The sequence below is a fragment of the Labeo rohita genome, chromosome 19 (genome assembly GCF_022985175.1).
Source record: "Labeo rohita strain BAU-BD-2019 chromosome 19, IGBB_LRoh.1.0, whole genome shotgun sequence".
NCBI lineage: Eukaryota > Metazoa > Chordata > Actinopteri > Cypriniformes > Cyprinidae > Labeo > Labeo rohita.
In genome coordinates, this window is record NC_066887.1 from 16994290 (window position 1) to 17015585 (window position 21296).

Consider the following 21296-nt stretch of genomic DNA (forward strand, 5'->3'; position numbering starts at 1 on the left):
AGCGGTTTTCGAGGGGTTTTCAAAGAACCGCCATCCCCTTCTACACAAACGTGGCCCATCCTCACCCTCCTGCAAGACCCTTGACAACACAAAGACACCTCAGCAGAGCTATCATCAAGTGTACATGCATTTCTCCCAGCCTCTGAAGCCTGTACCAAAGATTGGACAGGCCTTTACTCACAGTCAGCGACGGGCCGCAGAAAACAGAGGCCTGCAGCCGTTAGTGAGGCAGCGCAAGCTGCCTGTAAACCTAGAGACTTTATCTGTCAGAGGAAAAACTTGCCTTCCCACCCAGCATTTACCCACCTCTTCATCCAGCGCATCTCGCACACAGCTGCACGTGTTCTTGCCTGCAGAGGGTGCTGGACAGGAAGAAGACAGGGATAGTGAGTCTGTCGATGAAGGTTTCATGGATGAGCTGGATAACAAAGTCACCACCCTGAGACTTCAACGAGATCCAAAGACCCCCAAACAGAGAGAAAAATCACTGACGGGGCAAATGGTACAATTAACTTTATAGTGTCATGCCTTTATTGTAGCATTCATGCGACCCTGGACCACAAAACTAGTCATGAGGGTCCATTTTTTGAAAGCTGAATAAAGGCCTTTAAAATTGTCCAAATGACGTTCTTAGCATTGCATATTACTAATAAAAAAATACGTTTTGATAGATTTACAGTAGGAAATTTACAAAATATCTTCATAGTACATGATCTTTACTTAATATCCTAATTATTTTTGCCATAAAAGAAAAATCAATTATTGAATTTTGGCTACTGCTACAAATATACCCGTTCTACTTAAGACTGGTTTTGGGGTCCAGGGTCATGTATTATGATGTGTTGTATGCTAACACTGATGACTACAGAAATAAGTCCTGTATTTACCAGTTTGAACACTAGTTTGAATATTTGCTCTCAAGCAGTGTATGTAAATCATAAATTATGTTGATTAAAATAAATCAAAATGATAATAAAAGGCGTTGTGTTTTGATATATAAAAGAAAGGAGATGTTGCAAAGCGTTCTAAGCTGTTCATAAAAAGGTTAAAAACTCCTTTGAATTACTTAAAAGAAATCTCCCTTCGACGTCACAGCTTCTCAGTCTATCCCAGTAGGAGGCGGAATTGCACCAAATGTAGCTTTGCCAACCGCCCTTAAAATACAGAAGAAGAAGAATACAAACAACTCATGACTGTCCATTAAGCACAAGAGTGTTATTGCTGTTGAATAAAGATGTCGCGTAAGACAGTCAAATTCAGACGGTGTTCTGTCAGTGGCTGTAAAGAAACTGCACCTCCAAAAACACTGCATGGCCTTCCTAAAGATCCGAGCATTAGAAATGAATGGTTGAAGTTTATTTATAAGGATGTGCCTGCGCGACAGAGAGATAAAGCTTCCATTTGTTCCTCACATTTCACCACGGACTGTTTTGTGAATTATTCTCAACATGCAGCCGGTTTTGCAAAATACCTTATATTAAAAGATGCAGCACTACCAAGCATTTTGTCCTCGGAAGCGCAGGTACGTACATTTATCTATTTGTACAGTAAAATAAAACACCAACCGTGTTAGTGTTTTACTGTCCTCGTCTCCTTAAAGGAACCCCGGATATTGTATGGCTCATGTATGGTCATATGATGTAATTTCATGTTTTCCTTTGTCTTTGGAGTGTTACAAGCTGTCCGTGCATAATAAAGATGCGTACACTCGCAAAGATTAAAGTCTCAAACCCAAAGAGATATTATTTCTTTAAAAAAAGTTAAGAATTTAATAAAAAAGTAGAAGTAAAGACTCATTCTCGTCTTCCTAAAACGCCTCATTCAAACACGCCCCCACAAATCTACATCACTGTGTGTGTGAAGACTTGCATAACTTTTATTCTCACTGTGGTATTGCTGCATCGCCGCCATGTCGTGGAGACGGTGTGTGTTTCGTTGTGAAAGCAAAACTACTTTGTTTGGCCTTCCAAAAGAAGACACAAGTAGAAAGCAGTGGTTACGTTGTATTTACAACACTGTTCCAGAACAGTACAACCCAAATATTCGAGTGTGTGCAGCGCATTTTACAAAGGACTGTTTTCTTAACCTGGGGGAGTACAAGGCTGGCTGTGCACAAAGACTTTTTCTCAAAAGTGGAGCAGTTCCAATTTTGCAAGAGTCTGGCGCTTCTGACTTACAGCCTGTAAGTATGTTATTAAAAAGAATTTGCTAAAAACTATTCAAACGCGAGTTTCGAGCAGGTTAGCTGCTTAGATTAGCTGCTTGTTTGTTTACATAGTATCGTCTGTCCCCGCCGTCCGAGACGCATAAAAAGACTGTATAAGACATTTTAATCGGTAATTATGTCTCTACTGGATGCTTTTATAACGGGTGTCAGTGTGAGATTGAGGTCTAGTGATGGATCGTTCTTCGAATCTTTAATGTGACTCGGGACGAACGAGTCGTCTCGGGGAGTGATTCGTTCAGTCGCGCATGCACAACATCCTATTAGGTTCTGTACTGGAATTAGTACACCTGTTTCGAGTCTTCGGGTTTTTAGAGTCGTTCGTTCACCTTATGGGGCTGTCACGTGATGAACGAACGACTCAAACCCGAAAACTTGTCAGATAAGAGGTGAGGTGAGCGAATCATAGATTAAAGACCCAGGTAAACAATGAATTAATATTTTCTGTTTCTTATAGCATTATAGTTTTGATTTGTTTGAAGTGTGATCAACGTTTGTGTAAGCAGTAGATGTGTTAGGGAGGTAACAGGTAACATTTTAATTTTATTTTGCTAAAATGAACGAAATGATTCGAAAAAAGATTCGTTCATTTTGCTGAACGAGACTCAAAGGTCCGAGTCGGTAAAATGATCCGAACTTCCCATCACTATTGAGTTCTCCGCAGAGCAAAAGTGGGCATTTCTGAATTTGTGGGTGTTTCTAAATCATGCAATCAAAATGATCTCTTTTACCTAACCCCACCCCTAAACCTACCATTGCTACGTCATCCAGTCAGGTAATTTGATTTTAAAACGCCCCGATCTGCTTCCATTACTTCCATAACTTTCCTGTAGAAACTTGTACATGGTCAATATAGCTTTGGAAGCTGATATTCCACATATGGTAAGGGGCGTAACATTTCCATCATAAGGTATTCGGCTAGTCACAATGCACTGGATAGCTGGCCATTCAGAGCACACTGCGCTTTTCAGAACGATGAGTTTTGTAACGGTACAATCACACGGGGCGTCAGCATCAACGCTTGATGGAGGGTGTGTCTGAAGCTTGGTGCTGACGTGACCCTCAAAGCAGCCAATAACATAACTTTTCTGGTGTTGCATGAACAAGATTGGCTAGCGTATTTGCATAATGGTGCATTCACAGGAGGTCAGTGTTAATGCTTCTCATTGGTTGCGTTCGAATTAAGGCTGTGCAGATCGAAAGCAATGCATGCCGGTTCGAAATTTTGTCCGACTTGGGACGGCGTCAACGCCACGTGACTGTCATGTGTGGCATCAAGTACCGCAGTAGGAAGTTCAGAGCATTCAATTTCGCATTTAATATTCAATATTGCATTTATTCTACTTCATCTGTGATAGATTGTGCAAACACCGCGTGAGCATCATTACCAGGAGAAGATAGTGTCCGACTTAACGTGTCCATTTTTGACCCTGCAACGGGCTAATGTCATCGAACACACATATTTACCTTGAATGGGTGACGTCATGCGTTGGTGAACTGAATTGTGAATCTGTTGCATTGCGCCACTGGCATTGTTCGTGGCAGAAGTTGAAAAACTTTTAACTTTTTAATCAACAGGTATCAGCCAATCAGATCGCCTTATGCAAATAGTGCAGACGCCAGCTATTCATGTTCATGCAACACCAGACAAGTAACACCAGACAAGTAATGCACCGTAAGGCGACCTGATTGGCTGATGCTTGCATTGGTGCTCAACGCCAGTGACACGACGCAGCGGACCCACAATTTAGTTCAACAACACTTGACGCCATTCCATTCAAAGTTAACGAGAGCCGTTGACGCCGACGCCCTGTGTGAATGCACTGTAAAAATCAATGCGTTACAGAAAACGGGGCAGAGAGGAGCAACAGTAGTGTATGATATGTGAAAAATAATGGGGTTTTTTTTAACCTTAAACGCATGGCATTACACCAAATACACAAAAAAAATGTTCTTTTAAGCAAGGTCATATGACCCCTTTAAGACTTGTATGGCTTAATATAATGTAAATGATGTCTTTAGTAAAATATGTAGTTGAAAACCCTTGAAAGTGCATATTTTGAACTATGGGGGGCGCCATTGTTTTAGTTGCGCAGTGCATTCTGCTTTGATGACGTCAAGTGGTTGCACTCATGAGCCACTAGCAATGCTTGTTGCTATTTTTACCGCAGCACAACTGGGAAAATGAAATACTGATACCATGCCACATTGTGCGGCTTTTGGTTGTAATTTTCAGTCGAAGGGCAACAAGGGAAGTGATGTAAGTCTCCACTGCTTTCCTAGTGATGAGAAGAGGAGAAAAGAATGGGAAGATGCCTGTGGACGAATAAACCTTCCTAAAGACCCACGTCTCTGTTCTCGGCACTTTAGCCCTGATGCCTTTGAGGCTTTTAGTAGACGACAGCTAATGAAAGAGCTCGCAGGTGCTGATGGTTATAAGCGTAGGCTTAAACCAAATGCCGTACCGTCGATCTTTCTCCACAAGGAGTCTAAACCCCCTCGGATATCGAGTGAAATCCGCGCTGTGAAACACAGGGGAAAACAGAGACGAGAAACACAAGATGCTGACGCTTGTCATGACGCCGCAGCCGGTGAAGAAGAAAGTTCAAGCTTATTTGCGGAGGAACCGGACGATTTGTCAGTTTCACTGCAGTCAGTAAGTGTACAGTGTTCTCCGGTTATGACTGATGCAGCAACACAGACGGATGTTGATAAGTCTGTCGCAGCAGTACAATGAGTGGATGAGTGTGACACGGACACCGACTATATGCATGCAGCAGTGCCCGAGGGAAGTTAACTAGCAGAATCAGGATTGTCAGTCCCAGGCTCAGACGATGAATTTAGTAAGGGAAGTCAGTCACAGACATACATTTCACTCGACATCCGGGGGCGTGTAGACTCGGCGCACCTAAAATAATGGCGCCACCCACAGTCCCAGCATGCTGTGGATTTTTTAAATAACCTAAATCATTTATGGGTTTTCTATTACATGTTTGAGTAAGAGACATCATTTACATTATTTTAAGCTACAGAAGTCTTAATACCCGTGTTGCTTTTAAGAATTTTGTTAACAGTAATCTGCTTTGGTTACCTTTATGATGCTTTTCCAGTTTACTAACCTTAAATTATTTTATTAATTTTGTGCAGTGTGTTTTTTGGAGGAATTCTTACTTTGCTTGCATGTTGTAAATCTTTGCAGAAAACATCACATGCCATTCAGAGTCATGTAGGGATACAATCAGACCTGGAAAGCCATAAAACCATGGACATGGAGTCATCCTTTGAAACTCTACAAAGTCATTTCAGAAGCAAAGGTTTTCAGTTTGTCTCTTTTTACAATGATTATCTGTGTCTTGTATTTGTATCTGTTAGTGATGTTACATAGCTTCGAGGTATGTATCCAGCATGCAGCACAATATTGTGCAACAAACAGGTTCCAAAAGTAAAAACACCATTTGTTTGATTTTAATCGATACCTGATAAACCTTTTAAATCCTGTTGTGAACTCCTATCTTGTTAATCGATGGTATATGCTTTTGTTGAAGCCATACACTACCAGTCAAAAGTTTTTGAACAGCAAGATTATTAATGTTTTTTAAAGAAGTCTCTTATGCTCACCAAGCTTGCATTTATTTTATCCAAAACACTGCAAAGACAGTCAATTTTAAAATATTATTACTCCAGTCACATGATCCTTAAGAAATCATTCTAATATTATTTGCTGCTCAGAAAACATTGATTATTGTTATTATCATTATTACATTGTAATAATAAACATTATGTCTTTATCATAATTTTTGATGAATTTAATGCATCCTTGCTAAATAAAAGTATTAATTTCTATAATTTCTCATAATAAAAAAATGCTATGGTGTATGTTGCAAAAGCTTTTTTCAGATAAATGTTGATCTTTGGATCTTTCTATTCATTAAAGAATCCTCAAAAATGTACTCAACTGTTTTAAATATAAATAATATTAATAATAGTTTAAAAAAAGTTTTTTTTTTAAGTTTCTTTAACAGCAAATCAGCATATTAAAATGGTTTATAAAAGATCCTATGACACTGAGGACTGTAGTAATGATGCTGAAAAATTAAATTTAACTTTGATTACGAAAACTAATTACTTTTTAAAATACATTCAAATAGAAAGCAGTTACTGTTTTGCTGTACTTTGGATCAAATAAATGCAGTCTGTGGTGAACAGAAGAGACTTTAAAAAAAAAAAACATTAAAAATCTTACTGTTCAAAAAGTTTTGATTGGTAGTGTACAAAAGTAAAATGTAGTCTTTAAAAACTGTATGTTTGGTTTTCAATCATTATGACAAACTTCTTCACAGGTAAGCTAAACATCAAGTTAAAAGAATTCATAATATGTTGGACCATTTATTGAAAGTAGCTTACTTTTACCCGTTGAGACATGTTTTCACATTCACAGACCCGTAAGAGCTGTGTGAGCTGTGTTATGTTGAAGTTGAGTGAGGTGTGGTTTGTGAAAGGGTCGTTTACAGATGTTTAAAAAAACATCTTTATTTTTGTAGTTCCTCTTGGTGAAACAAGTATCGCAGAAACTGCTCATCTTACCATTAACTTGTTTAATCAAGCTGACTGGCAGATATTTGTTCTTGTTTTAATCATGAACTCATTTAATTTAGATCAGTTCCACAGAAAACAAATCATTCTGCTTCTCAAGTAACATATTTTGATTTAAGAATCTTTAGATGTACTGGAACATAAGACAAAAATACTGAGGAAGCACATCACTTTTTTTCTGTGTAATTAGAAGTACAGTAAAAGTTATTTCCATGTTCTAGTGGTTGGGCACAGAGAAACTCAAGCGTAGTGGTTGGATGTTGTTTCAAACTTACAAATGTTGCTAATACAACTCATTGTGGTGCATTCTTAGTTTGTGGATGACAGACACAACTTATGGCATGAGCAAAGAATAGTTGTCAACTGTTTTTCCAGAATGTGCTCTTTGAGAAAAAATACGTCCTTTAAACCAATCTTATCTCAAACAAACATTAATCAAGGGCACATTGACGGCTTTACCTGATGATAATGGGCTTATCAGATCAGAGACCACCATCACTATACTTTCAGAATGAATACTCAGCCCTGTTTTCAGTGCTAGCTCTGATCAAATAATACAGGTACGAGCGTCTGCCTCCAAGCTTAGAACAGCTTTCTCAAAATCTGACATTTACATTTTGATGTATTTGGCAGATGCTTTTATCCAAAGTGACTTTCAGACTTTCAGATTGTAGTTTTTGCTTTCCATGGTAATCAAACTCATGACTTAGTTCTTGCTAGCACCATGCTGTTTTTGAGCTGCAGGAAGGCTGATAAGTACACAAGGGTATTGTTCAAGGTTGGTTTGCTGCTTCTGCTGCTAGAGCATCCTGTGCTGCCATCGTTTCCTGAAATGCTTGGAGACAAACCGCACCGCAACTGCCCTGAAACTGGCCAGCAGTAGTGCTGTTATTCCAGACACACACACAACACATGAAATAGTTCATCCAAAATTAAAATTTGCTGATATAATATTAATATCTGTTCGTTTTAGTTGGTTTTTTATGGAAATCAGTATGGACCATCAACTTGTTGGTTAGTTCCATTATTTAAATGTGTTAATGGCTGCTACTTTTAACATTGACCCTCTCTTTGTTCAGGGGCTTACAGAGTGTTTTTACGACATATCATCAGTTGGCCATATTGGCGGCACTTAATGTAAACAAAGCAACTGAAATGAATGAAACATGCATATTTTGTTGATTATTGCTGCTGAAAATGGCCAATTATTGTCATGTTTTAGGCTGTACTGATCGGTCAGACTGAAAAAAAAAAAACATTTGGAGTACTTGACGCTGCCAAAAGTTACAACAAATCAAAGAGAACAGTGCGAAAAACTGTCTGAGGAACAAAAGACCTTTGTGGTTGGCCAAACTGAACTGGGATTTCCAGGGCAAAAATCAAATCAACATTTGCATTTGTTCTTATCATTTCAGGTCAGGAAGGTGAGATATTAGGCTAAAATCTTAATTAATATTGCTTCTATCTTTACCACCTATTAACTTTAGTCAAAATATCATGCCCTTTCCTGCTTACTAAGTCCTTCTCCATATGATTTAGCAGCTTCCACACATATTTTTATGGTTTACACAGCATAAATTAGCAGAACAAGATTCAGTAATATATTAACTGTGCAATTCATGCTGTTGTTTACATCCGAGTATCACCAATATGACCGCGCATCCGGGTTACTGAACGAGTTGTGAGAGTGCAAGCCCTCTTTTAAATGTTTCTTACATGCTTGTAAACGTTGTTCAGTTTATGTCTCAGATGTTCAGAACATTGACACATGTTCGGAAAAATGATGGAAATAAAATCAGTTGAAATTGAGAGGCCGTTTCTTTTTTTTGATGAGCACATGTATACTGATGATAAACAATCGTTTATTTAATCGGATATTTTTAATCATCCACGTTAACCGAATCAGTACGAACGAACACTAAAAATCAATAGAGCGGCTGAATCATTTAAACGAATCGCTCGAAAGAACCGATTTGCGCAAATGAATCGATACCTATGGTAACAACCCGTATTGTGTGCCTCACCCATAATGCACTGCTGCACGCGGAGGGGGGAAGAGCATTCGCGGGAGAGCCACCGAGTCCATCCAGCAGCTAGTTCATTCGGTTTCATCAACTTTTGCAGTATTTTGGTGTTTTAATTCAGCAGTGATCAACCGTGCGTCTTGCAGAGGTTGTTTATCGACTGTCTTTTGGGAGGGATTGTTGAAAGAATACGCCAGGAGTTTTAAGGTGAGTGTTTAAACTGTTGAAAAGATTGGCCCGCGTGTTGTTTATCATCTCTGCAGAGATTCGCTGCAAAATATGCATGCCCTGCAGCGTGTTTCACCTTTTTTCGCTCGGTCTGGCAACAACTTGCTTTGCATTTTTATTTCAAATCCTCATGTTGGAGAGTTTTGTTGTGCAATTCCCGTCGAATAGCGTGCTAACGACAATAGAACGGCGCATATGTAACATAAAACAAAGAATTAATGCATTATTGAGATTTTGAAGTATTGTATGGCATGCATGATCAGTCTGGGACAATACTAGCCAAAGATGCATGTCTGTAATCCTGTGACTAGATTCTATGTGCAGCAGTTGCTAAAGTACAGAAACGTTTGCTGCAGCAGATAGTAGACTAAAGTCCATTGTGGAGGGTGGTTTGGTTTAAAATGGTAACATTAGAGTAGTTTTGAAATATTTTTTGTATTGCAAATAAACTATCACAGCAATGGGAATATATTCATCCCTAAGACTGTGAAAGAAATAAAACGTTAAGGATTTTTAAAATCAGTTTTTAACTTTTTGCTGCCGCAAATACGGTTAGTTAATTGCAACGTTTATATGTTCATTGAATTTTGTTTTCATTCAAAACGACAGGAAGTTAATTGTGTATTATTTTCCGTGAATAAAAATAGCTTTATCAATGAATGCTGTTAATTCATCTTAAACCAGTTTTGTTAGAAAACGCAGCAAAACATAACACTGCGTTAAATTTTCTAACCTGTGCTTCAATGAAATCGTTAGATTTTATATTTGTACTTGCAGAGTTTCTCAAAAATGTAACGTTATAACACTAATTTAAAAGATTGCATTGCACTTATGCTAAATAAAATTGGCTGCTTAGAGGGTTTGCACTTATGCCACGGTTTTTTTGTTTTTTTTTGTTTTTTTTTGCACTCTTCTTCCTGATTTAAAACTTTTTGCAGCCTGTAGTACTCAATGTTTTTTTTTTTTTTCCTGTCTGACCAATTAGTACAGCCTAAAACATGACAATAATTGACCATTTTCAGCAGCAATAATAAGGACAATTTGCGAGTTCTGTTCGGTTCAGAGGTATTGTTTACATAAATTGCCGCCAAATGGCCAATTGATGAGGCGTCGTCAAAACACTCTTTAGTGATTTGTGTAAATACAGTACAGGCCTGATGGAATGCCCCGGGCCATTGTTATTGTTAAACTCCGCCCTGTGGATAAATGTCGTCATTTCTCACTTTCAGAAGTAAAGTCTGGCCCCTCACAGTCTACAGAGGCAGTTTCACCGCTGGGCTCTACGTCTGCCGCACGTGTCCCAATGGCCAGTGAGGATTCGACGGAACATCTTCCAGGAGATGCAGCTGGTTCAGAAGTGAAGCCAGATGCAGTGGAGTCATTCCTGCTGGATGCCACTGAGGCTGGTGTAGATGAAGCAAACCTTCAAAACAGCCTTATGGGAAGCCAACAGATGGAGCAGGAGGGGGTAGAGAAGCTTCAAGAGGAGATAGTGGAAGATCTGGATTTAAGTCAGCAAACGGGTGTGGACCATGAGAGCGGACCAGAAGAGGCCAGTGAATCTGACCAGAATAAAGATGAAAACTGTGCACAGGGACACTCTGAGCAGAGGAACGCTGGAAAAGTAGAGAAGAATGAAGAGAGGAAGATCGCAGTGGATCCGGCACAGTATTCAGAAGAGCTTGTGATCGCTAAAGTTGAAGACTTTACCAATGAAATGACAATAGCTGTGGACCAAACTGAGGACTGCGATGGGAGGATGGAGGTAGATGGATCAGATGATGCAGGTTGGTGTGAACTTTTTGCATGTTACTAGATGTGCCTTGTTGAAATGACTTTGCATTATTAATATTGGGTTATTGATTCTGTGTATTGATAACATTATATTATTAATGAAATGCATGTTTTTAGATACTGCATGATGTTGCTGTATCATTTAATATTATTTATTCATTACAATTTAACCAAATAGAATTGAGTTACAGACTTGACTTTTTTTTTTTTTTGTCGTTTTTACTTTTAACAGGAAAGTCTTGCTCTAAACCAATAAAAAGAGAGAAAACAGAACCATCTGTTGTGGTAAGTGCAAACTATTTTATTTATCATTGAAGTTCACTGAGTTTGTTTGTTAATCAATGGAGGAAGTAAACTACTAACACTGAAATCCTCTCTTTCTAAATCCAGCAAACAGAGTCTCAGTTAAAAACCGAGGTGAAACCTCAAGTGGCCCAGCTCTCTGCTGCCCTACCAGTGAAGGTGAAAGATGAGCCAATGGATGAGGAGTATGAGAACGCGTCGGAGCCATTGGGCTCAGTGGGAAACATTAAAGATGAGCCAGACACAGCAGCTGTGAGTTGAACTGGAAAATGAACCCAAAATTACCGTGTTTGAATGGCTAAAAGTTTTTTTAATATGCAAAGTAACCAATTAGATGAATGAAATAACTACAACAAGCCAAACCATATGACAGGCAATGAAAACATGAGCTAAATTTACATTGCTTCAGGTTTAATCAGTGGTACTGTTAAAGGGATGGTTCACCCAAAAATGACAGTTCTGCCATTAATTACTCATCCTCATGTTGTTCCAAACCTGTAGGACCTTCAATCATATTTAGAACACAAATTAAGATATTTGAAAGAAATCCAAGAGCTTTCTGACCCGGCACAGACAGCAACACAACTACCGTGTTTAAGGCCCGGGATGGTAGTAAGAACATTGTTAAAATAGTCCATGAGACATCAGTGGTTCAGTTGTAATTTTGTGACGCTATGGGAATATTTTTTTGTGTGCAAATAAAACAAAAATTATTTAAATTAATGACAGATTTTTTTATATTTGAGTGAACTGTCCCATTAAGGTATAAAATGTTTAATTGAAATTTGTATTTTAAGATTTTTTTTCCACTGTGTTCATGTTTTCAGGAGTTCACTCAGACATCTGATGCGATCAAGATTAGCGCAGTTTTTTCTGTAGGAGGAAATTCCACATCCATCGGTATGAGCCCTGATATTATATTATATTCTTTTACCATTTACTACGTGGGTGAATAGATGTGACGATAAATGGCGCAATGTAATTTAAGGTTACATGTTATAGTTCTTCCATATTTTTCTTTGTGTGACCACAGTCCCAGCAGCTGCTCCAGCAAAGCCAGCACCAAGCCCTACACTATCCCTGCGTTCTTTGGCCCCTGCCAATCCAATTGGTGTGGTCTGCACAGGATGTAACAAAGTTCTCTTAAAGGGACAGACGGCTTTCCAGCGCAAAGGCTGTCCTAAACTCTACTGTTCACCTCAGTGTCTCTGTAGCACCTCTAATGTGGTGGTCAAGATACCTCAGAAGAAACAATGCCACCACTGCCTCAAGTATGCCTACAAATCTTGCTGTCATGTTTTTCTTAAATGTAACTTTTAACATCATACCAACTGAATTACAAGACCTAACATAACAACATACTTGTTTCCCTGCAGAGACATTCTTGACCCAAAGGATGTGATCAGTGCCCCGGTGGACCTGTCCGGGACTGTGAAGGAGTTCTGCAGTCAGAAATGCATCAGCGCTTTAAGCTTCAAGTGCAGTGTGTGTCAGAAGTCAGGAATGGTAAGTGGCCATCTTTATCTATGCAGGTGTTTACTCCACCTGGATTGCTGGTACTGAAAATGCGACCAGTAAAATAAATCATGTTTTGCCCCTAAATAAAGGCCTGTTCACAACAAGACAAATGTAAACATTTTAATTTGGATAAACAGGTTTTACTTCATTCAAAGTGATATGAATGTTTACATGCCCTTATAATGCTTTCATGTACTTGTGCAAATACATACGGCAGCACTACTGCTGCTCATTGTGCTTTTATCTACCTATAAAATATGCATTTATCTAATAATGTATATAAAAGCGCCTGAGCTGCCACTGCTCATAATGCTTTTGTCTACTTATATATATATATATATATATATATATATATATATATATATATATATATATATATATATATATGTATACCATTTCTCGTTTCCTCCAGTTAGGGAACTAAATTTACATTTTACTTCCTTTCTTCTGTCACAAGTAGGAAACTGAAAGATGCACAGTTCTTAGTATACAGGGCTCACTAGTTTTTAAGCAAATTGCACTGAATATTAATGGTAAACATGTTGGTGTGAACAGGCCTTAAATTGAGGTGATCTGGGTGTATAATGTCAAGACAACACAAAATACAAATAATTCTTTTGATTTTTGTAATAAATTACATTTTGATTAGTTTGATCCAGTCTAGAATTTTTTTTTTTTGTACATTAAATCTGTTATAGCAGTTACACATCAGGTAACATTTGACTTGCTCAGTGAACCCCAGGTCTTTAATTTAATTTCAGTTCTTTTTTTTTATTATTATTAAAACAACTGTAATGACTTGAGGTACTCTTATTTAATGTTATGCAGATATAAGGAAGACTGTACTGCAAAACTGCTTTCGTTTCTGGCCACTCAAAATAACACACAGTTTACATTTATGAAATGCAGAAAACAACCAAGGTGCAAGTTCTGCTTTCTTGAAATTAAAAAAAAAAAAAAAAAATTATCTTGGCACGTAATGTATCTAATGTCTATAAACATATAGAAGATATTTAAATAACTTGTGCATAATGAGGAATATATTTTACTGTGCTTTCTTATCCAAACCAAGGGTTGTTTTGTGTATTATGTAATATTATGTCATTTTAATTTAGATATCTTTACTAAATTAATATTGTTACAATTACATTACTGTTTTATATTACTGCGTAATGTAGTAGCTTGGGAAAGATCTAAAATCTCAGTAGCTTCTCTTCACAAAGCAATACATTCATACACTACCAGTCAAAAGTTGTTGAAGATTTATAAGGTTTTTTTTTCTCTTCTGCTCACCAAGCTTTAGTTTATTTGATCCAAAGTACAGCCAAAAAAGAAAAAATTGGAAATATTTTTACTACTTAAAATACCTGTTTTCTATTTGAATACATTTTAAAATCACATGATCCTTCAAAAATCTTTCTAATATTCTAATACTTGCTGCTCAAAAACATTTATTTATTTATTTTTTTTTTTTAGGTTTCTTTGAATAGAAAGTTCAGAAGAACAGCATTTATCTGAAATGGAAATCTTTTGTAACATTATGTCTCTATAATTTTTGATCAATTTAAAGCATCCTTGGTAAATAAAAGTATTAATTTCTATAATCTTCCTCCCAAAAAATTATACTAACTCCAAGCTTTTGAATGGTGTAGTGTGTAATGTTACAAAAGCTTTTTATTTCAGATAAATGCTCATCTTTGGATCTTTCTATTCATTAAAAAAATCCCTGAAAAATGTTTTAAATATTGAAAATACAAAATGAAATAAAATTATTTCAAATTTTCAGTTTTTTGCTGCACTTTGGATCAAGTAAAGGCAGGCTTGGAGAGCAGAAGAGGCTTAAAAAAGAGACATTAAAAATCTTACTGTTTAAAAACTTTTGACTGATAGCGTGTATCTTTTGAAATCATAACTAATGCAAATGCAAGCATGCTTTTATAGATGCTTTATTAAAAACTAAGCTAAAATGTGGCAAGCATGTATGAATGCAAATATATGAAAAGTGTGCATTCATATTAAACTGATCTTGGTGGTGGTGCTTGACAATGGTCATTCAGTGTTTCTTTAAAAAAAAAGATCAATACTACTAATAAAAACGCGCTAATGTAAAATATTTTCCTCTGTTTAACATATTTACTTCCAAAGACGACTTTTGCTCGCATCTTTCCTCAGGTAGGTTGTATATTGTAGGCTAGCGCATTGTCTGTCGCTCTGGGGTCTCACAGGCTTCCCGACTCATGAATATTAATCACATTGTCTACGTTGGGCAAAGCTGATTGGCTGAGCCGGTAATAGGTGAGCGCTAGCCAATGAGATTACCGCTTGCTTCTTATCCTCCATCTGCCGAAGGATGCGACCGGCTGAAATAATAAATAATAAACGACCGTAGTCATTTCGATAGTGAAAAAATATATATAATTTAAATCCAGCGCGTCGTTCTACGTGGTTTGTGAGAGTCTCGCTTTCTCTCTCTCTTTGCGCGTGTGAGGAGAGCTGCCGCTGTCAGTCAAGCGACGGTGAGTAGGGCTGCTGCACAATGAAGAGATTCATAGATATCAATAGGAGCGGTGCGTTGTAAAGACAGAACAAAAACAAAAAGCATCCAACTCGCTATATTACCTTTTATTTATGTATGCGAACGATTATTGTTTGGTTAGGAACCGTTTTTGTGGCTCATCCCCACCCGCAGAGCGCGCTATTCATACATGGTAAAAGCTCCCCCATCAAATGTGATAAAAATAGCTTCAAGCTTCATCCGATTCATTCACTTTTCATCGCTTTTGGAAGATGGCACACTGCACGTGTGAGGAAGCTCTTGGGACGGTCCTGGACAGCGATGAAGAAGTCACCTTTTCCTCAGAAGAGGAGCAGGAGTCTGATGATGAATGGTCGCATTTTGAAGAGCGACTTGATCCAAAAGAGGATGTCCTTTCTGATGAGTAAGTCATTCATATTTTTAGTTAACATGTTATTTTAAAAAAGCATGTACATATTTTACTAATTTACTATATTTTTAGTCTTGGGTATAGGATAGGACATAATATAACTTTTCGTTACATCTAAGTGTTGTTTAATACACTACTGTTCAAAAGTTTTGGGATAATTTTTTTTTTTTTTTTTTTTTTTTTGAATTAGTTTTTTGAAAGCTAATACTTTTATTCATCAACTATGCATTAAATTGGTCAAAAGTAGCAGTAAAGATGTCTATTTCAAATAAAAGCTAAATCTTTTGAGCTTTATATTCATTAATTGCAAATATGTCACTGTTTGAACTAAAAATAAGCAATGCTGATAATAAGAAATGTTTCTTGAGCACCAAATCAGCATTTTTTTAATGATTTCTGAAGGATCATGTGACGCTGAAGACTGGATTAATGGCTACTAAAAACTCAGCTTTGTCAGAATAAATTGTGAAAAAAAGTTATTATAAAAGAAATTATAATAAAATTTCAATATTAGTATTTTCACTGTAGTTTTGTTTAAATAAATGCAGTCTTGGTAAACAAAAGAAACCCCAAATTTTTGAAAAGTAGTTTTTTATACTACAGTAGCAACATTTTAAAGTGAATCAGATGAGTTCATCATAGCTGTCCTAAGACAAGAACAAAACTGTTTTGGTTTTAGGACAACTTTGAGAGGTTTTGATCCACTTCAAATGTTGACTACTATATTTACTGTAAAATAAGACCCTGTCAATGTAGGTTGTTTGTGAATGTCTGATCAGGCATAAATGTTTGTTGTGTGCTATAATTGTGCATGTGTTCTTGCTATGAGTGTGCAATATTAGCTATTAGTACTGTACAAAAAAAATTGATCCTGTTGTCATCATGCTTAAAGTTTTTCCTTTTCTTTTTATAAAACAGAAATGAGGAGAATGACTGTGAGCAGATGCCTGTTGCAAAGAGAGCCAGGACAAACAAGCAGTGTGCTCAAACGTGGAAAGCAGAGACCGAAGTCGACCTGGTTCCACAGACTCTGAGATTTGTGCCCGCGCGGGAGCCCGGACCGCAGCTGTGGTCAACTGATTCATACACTCCCCTCACTCTATTCAAGCTCTTCTTCACTGAAAATGCTGTCTCAACTTTGTGCTACAACACAAATGCCCAGGCCGCCAGGTCACTTGCAAGAGGTCGCAAATACAAGTGGACAGATGTCAGCGTTAGCGAAATGTACCGCTACTTCGGACTCGTATTCTACATGGGAATGGTGAAGTTGAGCTCCATCAATGACTACTGGCGGCAGGGTAGTCTTTTCTCTGTGCCTTTTCCTGCCACAATCATGTCAAGGGACAGGTACCGCACCATTTCGTGGAACATGCACATGAGTCACCCAGCTGCAGATAAGGAGAATGACAAAAAGAAGGGCACTGATCAATACGACCGGCTTTTCAGAGTCAAGCCCCTCATGGACACGATCCGTCTTGCATGCAAAACCATATATCATCCTAGAAGAAATTTAGCTGTGGATGAAAGAATGGTGGCATGCAAAGCCAACACAGGAATGACACAGTACATGAAAGCCAAACCGACCAAGTGGGGCTTCAAGCTGTTTGTCCTGGCGGACTCGTCCAATGGATACACTGTTGACTTTTCTGTGTACACTGGAAAGAACAGCGTGGCCACAGGCAATGGACTGCCGTATGATACTGTGATGTCTCTCTTGGACAAAAAAGTTTTGGGATCTGGGTACCATGTGTACATGGACAATTTTTACACAAGTCCAAAGCTCCTAACAGACTTGTTAGACAAGAAGTTTGGCGCTTGCGGAACCTACAGAGACTACAGGAAGAACAGCCCACAAAATGCAGCTAATTCACTAACTAAAAATTCCCCCAGGGGATCCATCAGATGGATTCGGAACGGTCCGCTTGTGTTCGTGAAGTGGCTGGACACACGAGAGGTGTCTGTGTGTTCCACCATCCATCCTGCCTACACAGGAGACACCGTGCAGAGGAGAGTGAAAACACAAGACGCATGGAGCGTAAAGGCGTTTCCCTGTCCCGCACCTGTTGTTGCGTACAACCAATACATGGGGGGTGTCGACTTGTCCGATCAGCTGTTGCAATACTACACCACACAGCACAAAACCTTGAAGTGGTACAGAAAGATCTTCCTGCACTTCTTGGACATTGCTGCCACCAACTCTTACACTATTCACAAGGAGCTATACGGCAACTTGACCCACAAGGAGTTTATGGAGCAGCTTATCGCAGAGCTCTGTGGCGTGTCACTGAAAATCCCACAGAAACGGGCCAGCAGTGACCACGTGCCCGTTCCTGGAGCTCCGCTGAGCACTGATGCCAGAAAAGTTGCCTCCAGTGGTCGGCGAATCTGTGTGCACTGCAAAGCAGTGAATGGAAAGAAGCAGCAGACTCCGTGGAAATGCCAGGCATGCGACGTGCACTTGTGCCTTCAGTTGACCAGGAATTGTTTCCAGGAATGGCACAAAGCTCTGTGACTGTGTGCTCAAAAATGTGGTTTTGACCTTCTGTCTTTCTTTTATTTGATCTGTCTTTCTGTCTGTATTATATTGTACACTGCTGTAAATAAACTGCAAACATATATTCTTTCTTTTAAGGCTTCTTACATTATTTCTTTTGGCTTCCTCACAGTCGCATCCCACATTGATAGGTCTTTACCTACCTGATGTGAAATGTCTCAACACGGTGGAAAAATGTCATAAAAGCATTGCACGTATGTTAAATCGGTATTTTGTTTAATGTGAATGAAAGAACGGACACAATGATTTTCACAACAGGCTCTGGTCTGTGAAATCCAGTAATCAAAACTGATGAACAAGTTTACTGTTTTTATGACCCCATGTCTTATATCTCTAATATGCTGAATCCATTATTGCTGTCTTTCAACTTTATACAGTGTAGATTTGGGGAAAAAAAATATTCAGTTTCATAACTGACTGGATGTTCTTGTGCTACATTTATTACTTGATAGTTCTGTAGAAAACACTATTGTTCTGAACATTTTCTTGATGTTTTAGTTCTTTTATTTGTCTGTGACAATTCCATGTGACTGCCTGTAAGGTCTATATAGAAATAAAGCCTTTAAAAGATCTAAAATGTTGCATGTTCCAATTGTATTTCTCATAGACTTACACTCACGAAGTGAACTTAATGGGCACCGTCCATAAGCTGTGCAGCAACAGCTGCTTCAACCAGTTCCGCTCCTCCAATAAGCTGAACGTGAACAGCTGTGTGAACTGTGGCGGATTATGCAATGGCCCAGACAGTCAGTGTCCGTCTCTGCAGATAGAAGGCAGTGTTATGAAGTTCTGCAGACAAAACTGCCTCACAGGCTTCAAAAAGGTAATAGCAAATGAGTAACTAAAATAACGGTCAATTAATGTGTTGGAAGTCATTATTAAATAAACTAATCTTTCTTTGTAGAAAAGTTTGAAACCTGTCCCCTGTAAAATTTGTCGTACCATGCGCCCGGTTGCGGAAATGGTGGACTGTCCGAACATGGACGGAATCAGGGAGCTTTTCTGTTCGGTTTCCTGTGTCACAGCGAATAAAGTTCAGACTGTCAGTTCTTCAGGTAACATTAAGATTTTGCATTCTTAATAATCTTCTTTTTATCATGTATACTCAAATGTCTTTGTCTTTTTCCTTTGCGTGCAAAAAAGGTGCTCCGGTGGAATGCAACAGCTGCAAGCTTAAACTATCACCTCAGTACCATCTAGCCATGTCTGACGGAACCATCCAAAACTTCTGCTCCTTTTCATGCGTAGTGTCATATCAGGTAGAGTTTACTGATCTCTCTAATACAAAGGGGACATCAGATGCCAAATTCACTTTTACATGGTGTTTGCATATAAATGTGTCTTAGCGGTGTGTGGACACAACCAACCTACATTAAGTCAATTTTTTTTTTATTATTATTATTCAGAAAACCTAAACGGTCTCAATTATCAAATCGTTTTGATTTATCAAGCCCCAACCACGACCGTCTGTCCCATATTAGCATATTTCCCCCCTCTGCCAGTTGTACGCTGTCCTTCATTTTCTCTGCACTCGAGTAGCTGTAGAGATGAGAGGATCTGAAATACTTAACATTGGGGAAAGCCTACCGGCTTACCGGGGTCACGTGAGGCACCGCAACCAACCGTATAATCACAGCAATGTCAATAAATACGTTTATCTCGCTACTACAGTAGAGAAGAGATAACAAGAGTGTGCAGAATGTGCTTTACTGAGTGAGGGGAAAAAAAAAAAAGAGCACAAATTGCTGGTCACCGTTGTGCAGATAAAGCTGCTGTTTTTCCAAATGTTTCGATTTTATTCTGTACATAAAAAAAAAAAAAAACAGCTTCATTGGCAGTGCTTAAAGACGACCTATTATGCCACTTTTTACAATGTCAAATACCCCACAGATCATTGATTTTATCATTTTGAGTGGAAGCACAAACATGCTGTTTTTGTGCATGGCTCTTTAAATGCAAATAAGCTGCTGCTCCCGCCCCCTTTTCCAGAATAGGGTTGTGCCTTTACAGCTGGTAACTCAGATACTCTGCCAGTATCTCGAATTCATTTGTTATAATAAACCATAGAAAGATTAGATGTGACTGTGGACCACAAATTCATTAATATCAAAACTTAAATTTTAATTAGTAATATGCATTGCTAAGAACTTCATTTGGACAACTTTAATGGTGATTTTCTCTGTATGTTTATTTTTTATTATTTATTATTAATTTTTTTGCACCCTTAGATTACAGATTTTCAAATAGTTATATCTCAGCCAAACATTGTCCTATCCTAACAAACCATGCATCAGTAAAAACTTATTTATTCAGCATTCAGGTTATAAATCTCAGTTTTGAAAATTTGACCCTTAAGACTGGTTTTGTGGTACACGGTCATATATGTGTAAATATGTACACACCTTTATTGAGAAGCGTTATCATTTTACAGAGCAGTTAAGTCATTACATTTAAAATCCATTAAAACTTGGAAGCCATATGAAGAACTTTTTTTTGCCCATTAAACAGCACCCACACCCAATATAATACATTATTTTAAATGATTCACTTTATTCATTAAAATGCATTATATCACCATAAAGCACATGATGGTCATTACATTTTAAGTCTTCAGGTAAAACCTGAAAACCAAAGAAATAAAACGTCAATATTTTTAGACAGTACACAATATTACACATCTAGTATTATCAAGGTAAAATCTACATATAGTTCCAAACAAAAGTATTGTTTAGTGTAAAACTAAACAGTCTCAGGGTTTCAAGTTTCGCACATTCGCCGTGAGAGACACATTTCAATCAGTTCACACGCTCGCATGCCATACCTTGTATTTCTCACGATGAGAAGTAAGGGATAACTTGTCCTCCTATACAGTTAATGGACGAGGCGCAGGCACACGGAGGGCAGTTCTCTGCCAAGTTCATAGCTGTCTCAATACAGAGTGAAATGACACCTAGCAGCCTATCAGAAATTTAAATTTAGTTGTTTATGCATAAATTACCTAAGCACGTTTATTACTAGGCAACATGTATGCACACAAAAGCAAGATCCAATGAATACTGTAAGTAACCCCTTTTGGGTTTTGATTTTGTGATTCCTGGACTAAATCACTTGCC

The 21296-nt window shown here is 38.1% G+C and overlaps 1 protein-coding gene across 1 annotated transcript in view; it reads left to right on the plus strand.

The window, feature by feature from the left end:
* Positions 1-4327: 4327 nt before the first annotated feature.
* The window catches only part of zmym4.1 (zinc finger MYM-type containing 4, tandem duplicate 1), a 33078-nt gene continuing 16109 nt past the window's right edge, over positions 4328-21296 (plus strand). The window contains exons 1-11 of the mRNA XM_051137357.1: positions 4328-4880; positions 5424-5538; positions 10299-10856; positions 11096-11148; positions 11254-11418; positions 11994-12066; positions 12200-12437; positions 12543-12672; positions 18791-19006; positions 19088-19238; positions 19327-19442. Coding sequence (XP_050993314.1) covers positions 4425-4880; positions 5424-5538; positions 10299-10856; positions 11096-11148; positions 11254-11418; positions 11994-12066; positions 12200-12437; positions 12543-12672; positions 18791-19006; positions 19088-19238; positions 19327-19442 — 2271 coding nt within the window. The 5' untranslated portion in view covers positions 4328-4424. The remainder of the gene's footprint in view (positions 4881-5423; positions 5539-10298; positions 10857-11095; positions 11149-11253; positions 11419-11993; positions 12067-12199; positions 12438-12542; positions 12673-18790; positions 19007-19087; positions 19239-19326; positions 19443-21296) is intronic.